Raw genomic sequence first — 5853 nt, 5'->3', positions numbered from 1 at the left:
CGAATATGAACGTGGTTTTGCGCAGCTCGTCAGTGAACAACGGCTCTGTGTAGTTAATCCTGCTCAATGTGAAAGCCGGCAGGTGATGGAGATTTACCACTGATTACAGAACCGGCTTTCTGACGAGATGCGCATTAAATATCGCATGCGATTAATCGTGCAGCCCTAGTAATAATATAATTAATCCATATAGATAGATAGTTAGATGGTTATGAAGACACTCTCTTGTGTACTCAGTGGAAAGACAGAGCCATATGTTGGAGCTGTTGTCTGATTTTGGTGAGACCATCTCAGATCTTCAGCTCACCTTAGACCAATTGAGAATCCAGAAAGACACGGAGCAGCAGACTCTGAAGCAGACCATGTGAGTTACTCAAACTCAGGTATACTCCGTAATGCTCATTTGCCAGGGAACAGAAGGACTGGCTGGGTTTGAACTGAGTTTTCAGTTAGATATGGCTTAAATATGTGTTAATATGTAATTTGAATATCTATCATGCATATAAATATATAACATTCAAAATGCATTAAATAGTTTAACAGTAGATGTAAAGTGAAATTAAAATAAAGTATTATCCAATTGTCTAGCTGAACTGTTTGTAGTTTGTCCACTTGGTTGTTGCTTAACTTTAAATTAAAATGTGCTCATCCTCATGTCATTCTGAAACTTATGACGTTTTCTTCTCCGAAACACAAAAGACGACATTTTGAAGAACATTAACAAAAAAAAAAAAAAATTGGTAGCCTTTTTAACTTTCATTGTATGCCAAAAAAAAAATCTCAAAAGGACATCTTAAATGTTCCACAGAAGAAAGTCAGTCAGACTGGTTTGGAACGTCATGATGAGCAATGATGAACTGAACTTTAACTTTTTGGGTGAACTTTTCCTTTTAATATAGTATGAGTATACCACACAAACCACAAATGACATGCAAATAGATTCCAAGTTTCATGTCTGAGTTAAACATCAAATCTCTTAATCGTACCTGAACAGGTCATACCTGAACATCAAAGTACTAAATGTTTATCATTTTTCAGTTAGGATTTTACTTCCTCATATTTATTAACAAATTTGTTATTGTCTGTATGAGTTTTTTTTTTTTTTTTTTTGGGACATTATGAACAAAAGTAATCTTTGGAAAAAAAATTTGTGGGGTCAGTTTTATTTTTTTCAAGTTAATATATCGAAATGAATCTTTGACTGCTCAGGCATAATGAATTTCACCATCAGTTGTGACTAACCCCCTGATCAGTGAGTGACATCACTTTTCAGTATTAAAAAACTATGACTGAATAACAAAACACTTTTGACAGTGTTTGTACTGTTTGATGTGGCTAAGAGAGATTTTTCACTACAAATTTAGTTTCATAATTACTGCATTTTATGTTCTAAGAATTTTACTCTTTCTGTTTTGCAAAAGAACTCTAGAACCCTAACAGCAAGCAAGCAATTAAATGTTGTTTGTCATTTAAAATTCAGATTCTCGTTAGTGTTTGCACATGCATGTAAATCACCTGGAGTGTAACACAGAAAGGGAGTGCAATTATTTTGACCCAAACCACTTTTACTGGTATACAACAAATTTAATTTGTTTTAAATGAATCATTACTAAAGTCATGTCACACAGATTTTGTTGCAGAAAATGATTTTATATTTATAACAACAAAACATTACCGGAAAACCAAAGTGTAGTATACACACACAGTCATCATGCTATTGCCTCACCCCAGCCCTATTTTTTTTACCCTGAAACATTCCATGTTTTCTGACAACCTGCTGTTTCAGATGTGGCCTGCAGGAGGCGCTGCAGGAAGCGTCTCAGAGACACAAACTGGAGGTCTCAGAGCTGAGGCAGAATGTAGACCGACTGCAGGCTCAGGTGGAGAAGGATGCTGCGGTCCTGCAGCAAAAAGCCCAGGTAAATGTTCAACTCGCTGTTTATAAGCAGTGGTGTAATGTAACGAAGTAATAATACTTCGTTACAGTACTTAAGTATATTTTGGGAGTATCTGTACTTTACTTGAGTTTTTATATTTCAGCCAACTTTTACTTTTACTCCACTACATTTCCTAATTAAAATGTATACTTTTACTCCGATACACTTCCCCGAAGCTTATTCGTTACTTACTGCAAAATAGTCAGAAGTCAGAAGAACACGGACTGCAGGAAAGCAGGTTTGATGAATCAGTGGTCTGGCGTTTGCAAGTTAGACTCCTAAAAAAACACCTTTGCTCATGTGCAAACAAGTGCGCGCACAACCGGATGATTTAATTTTCTGTTTTTGCTCAATTTTGCTAACGAAAATAGTTCCAAACGAAGATCACAGCACTGTTTTGCGTCTCTGAGCAATGGACGGTGTTTGAATAAATGATTCAGTGATTCACTCATTAACAGTCAAATGCTTTGTTTCTGAATGAATCAGTCGTTTGAATGAATCAGTTGAATCTCAATGACTCACTCATTAACAGTCACTTGCTGTCACCTACTGGCGGTTTTAATTTCACATTTCATCATGTTTTAAATAATTTCAAATATCAGTATTCAACGTTTTATGTTAAAAAAAAAAAACATTATTCATGCATCTGTAACTGCAGTTTAAATGCATCCATGTCCCTTCTGAGATGCATAAACTGTGTAAATACATCTAAATGCTATTTCAGATGCAGATTCCAGAAATGTTTTCTTACATTGGAATGAAAGACACTAAGTACCGGATGAAGTGCTTCTTATTCTTACCCAAAAATACAAAATGGAAGAAAGAGTTAAAACGGAACACAATATTGCTACTCAAGCTGTGTATGAACATTTTATATATATTTATATATAAATTGTTTATAAGCCATATAGAAATTTTCAGGGTCAGTTTCCCAGCGGCAAAACTTTAATTTAGATCTCAAGGATTTGGAGCATAAGAGGATTAAATATGTAATTACATAAGTAATTTTTCTGTCATCTGTAAGGATGAAAGAAACTTGAGGAAACTGTGCAGTGAGATGGAGGAAAATTTGGAGGCGGCACACAAATACAGAGCAGAGAATAGTGTAAGTAACCTTTCACAGTGCAGTCACTGCCCACAGACATAATGCTGACTATATTTTCATACACATTTTTAGACTGATGGATCATTGATGGATACATTTCTGTGGTTGTCGATGCTATTGTTAGATTGTTGTGTAATAACTAACTAGCCTTTGCTCTGTTGTGTGAAACAGGAGTTGCGTCGAGAAGTTGCTGATTTGCGTCAGCTGGAACAGCAGGCAAAGGTGGAGGCTCAGGTCTTGAGGGAGGAGCTTAACCGAAAAGGTGTCCAATCAGCAGCCAGTGCCAAAGCATTAGATGAAAAAATCAGACTGCTCAGAGAGGTATGGCAGTCCATCCAGTTTTTCCTCTGTAACTGGCATGAAACAATATTATTAAATAAAGTGTATACCCCCTGACTCTCAAACTGTCCAAAACATACGTCTTGTGATCATAAAAAAAACTAAATCAGATGTTAGTAAGTTCACTATTTTAAGCAGTTCCCATTTAGACATTTCATAGACTCAAGATTTAAGTGTTTTTTTAAAACCTAAAAAACAAAATTTAATCAATGCCACACAAACACACATTCTGTTCTTAGGTTGAGAAGCTCAAGGCAAATTTAATGGAAACCGAGGAAAATCGTACCAAGGTCTTGGAGAGGGCAAAAAGACATGTAAGTCTTACCTGCATTATTATTATTGTTATAATTGTACACAGTTTTCCTATAGCAATTGACCCTTCGCAAGGAGCTTGATTGACAGGTGATCTGACCAATCATAACTCCGAACCTGTCATTTTGTCTGACAAACAAATCAGACAGGAGAGTAGATTAACTTCGGTGGACTTAAACTTGAAAATGGTGTCTACTGACGTCTTTCCGTGGTTGAAATAAAATACCTGCTGCTGTTCATTAATGTTTATTTCATACTTTAACTAGTAAATATGAAAAGATGATCGGTTCACGTGCTGCTTGAACTGCTATGTCCGACATGGCTTGTCGGACATAGCAACAGTATTGTAACTAAGGAGGGCGGGTCTTTGCGAAGAGTCAATTGTCAAAATCATGCCTTTAAGGACTGTAAGTGATAAGACAAAATACTTGTGCACATTTAATATCACTATGTAGTATTTTGATGTTATTTTGAATTAAATGAAATATGGTTCTGTAGCAAAGGGTCCATGCCATGAACCAGAGTAAACTGGAGCGAGAACTACATCTGCTTGATGATATGATTGAAAGAGTAAGACGGGTGAGAGGAACAATTAAAAAAAAATCTATTTAATATACTGTATGTATTGGAGAAATATTAACAAATGTACTGTTTTCTTCCATTCACAGACATTGTCTTCTATTCCTGATCTTGTCAAGAGCTGTCCTGAACTACAAAATCTTGTAAAATTTCTTGAATGAGTTACTGAAAAATCAGAAATTAAATTCAGTTTAGTTTTTAAATGCGTAATTGTTAAATAAACAGTTTTCTTGATTTCTTCTCAAATATGTTCTTATTTAAAGGAGACATATTATGCCCATTTTTACAATATGTAATATAAGTCTCTGGTGTCCCCAGAATGTGTCTGTGAAGTTTCAGCTCAAAATATTCCACAGATCATTTATTATATCATTTTGAAAATGCCTATTTTGAGTGGAAGCAGAAACACAGTTTTTCGGGCCTGTTTCTTTAAATGCAAATGAGCTACTGCTCTCCGCCCCCTTTTCCAGAATAGAGCTGCTCCATTACACCTAGGACCTACTAAAAACATCTGTTTTGGTTTTGAAATCATGAGTTTTCAACCATATTAGTTTAAACTTCTGATATATGGTTTTCTGAGTGTTAGCATGTTTTGCTCAAACTTTCGCCATGGCATTAGAACTGGTACACCGTTGTCGCTTGCGAAATCAAAATGACGGAGCCGTGGGTGGAAACTTACAGATTAAGGGGCGGTGATGATATAATGAAATCCTTTTGCCACGTCACCAAGGGAGCGAAATCAGACGCGCTCGTTTTCTCAGATGCTTGCAGAAAAAGGCTTACCAAAACACTGGGGCACTGTGTTAATCTTTTTCACGTTTCCTTGGTTGGTAGATGCACCGGAGACCTGATTATAGCACTTAAAACCTGGAAAAATCAGATTTTCATGATATGTCACCTTTAAACTAAAGAATAATCTTCAGACATTCTGTCTCGTGAAGTTGTAGGTCAATCAGCTCATTTTGTAAGATTCTTTTATCATTTAATTTTGTAAGTGATAAATTAGTGTATGGATATGCTTTGTTTAAAAAAAAAAAAGTAATTGTCTTAATTTGAAGGTCTGTACATGTTATTAGACTATTAGAATTGTTATCAGGACATCAGTAACATTTGTGTTTCAGTGTTTTAAATTCTTGTATTACAGACTGGATTTAAACAGAAACTCTTGATTGAATGCTTTTTTTTGTTTACTCATAGTCTGAATCATATATATAAAGGCTGATTGATGAGCAGATAGTCCAGTAATTAATCATAGTTATTCTAATCATGCCAGTGCTTGTGAAAACCTGGTGAACGATGTGATGTTTTAATCCACCCATTCAAGCACAATGTTCACTGATGTGTTCTTCTGCTTCACTGATACTCAATACCTCCATCTCTTCTTTGGCCTGCCATTTAAATCCTACGCAGTTGACTGCTAAACTTTCCCTTCTCACCATATTAGGACTTTCAACTGTCTCTTTTTGCCTTTATGACTAATACAGCAAGACAAATGTTGAAAATTTCCATTTTAATCTTTGCGCAAATACTGGCCACTTCATAAGCTTGTCAAAAATGCCAGCATTACACTCTACCCTGATC

At 35.7% G+C, this 5853-nt stretch overlaps 1 protein-coding gene across 1 annotated transcript in view; it reads left to right on the top strand.

Annotated features, from left to right (window-relative positions):
- spag5 (sperm associated antigen 5) overlaps positions 1–4433 on the top strand; it is a 36581-nt gene extending 32148 nt beyond the window's left edge. The window contains exons 20-26 of the mRNA XM_016495720.1: positions 238–364; positions 1787–1919; positions 2962–3042; positions 3214–3363; positions 3621–3695; positions 4192–4272; positions 4362–4433. Coding sequence (XP_016351206.1) covers positions 238–364; positions 1787–1919; positions 2962–3042; positions 3214–3363; positions 3621–3695; positions 4192–4272; positions 4362–4433 — 719 coding nt within the window. The remainder of the gene's footprint in view (positions 1–237; positions 365–1786; positions 1920–2961; positions 3043–3213; positions 3364–3620; positions 3696–4191; positions 4273–4361) is intronic.
- The last annotated feature ends 1420 nt before the right edge of the window (positions 4434–5853 follow it).

The sequence above is a fragment of the Sinocyclocheilus anshuiensis genome, unplaced genomic scaffold, assembly GCF_001515605.1.
Source record: "Sinocyclocheilus anshuiensis isolate Anshui unplaced genomic scaffold, SAMN03320099.WGS_v1.1 scaffold517, whole genome shotgun sequence".
In the NCBI taxonomy this organism is placed as follows: domain Eukaryota; kingdom Metazoa; phylum Chordata; class Actinopteri; order Cypriniformes; family Cyprinidae; genus Sinocyclocheilus; species Sinocyclocheilus anshuiensis.
This window is presented reverse-complemented; position numbering and strand designations above follow the sequence as displayed.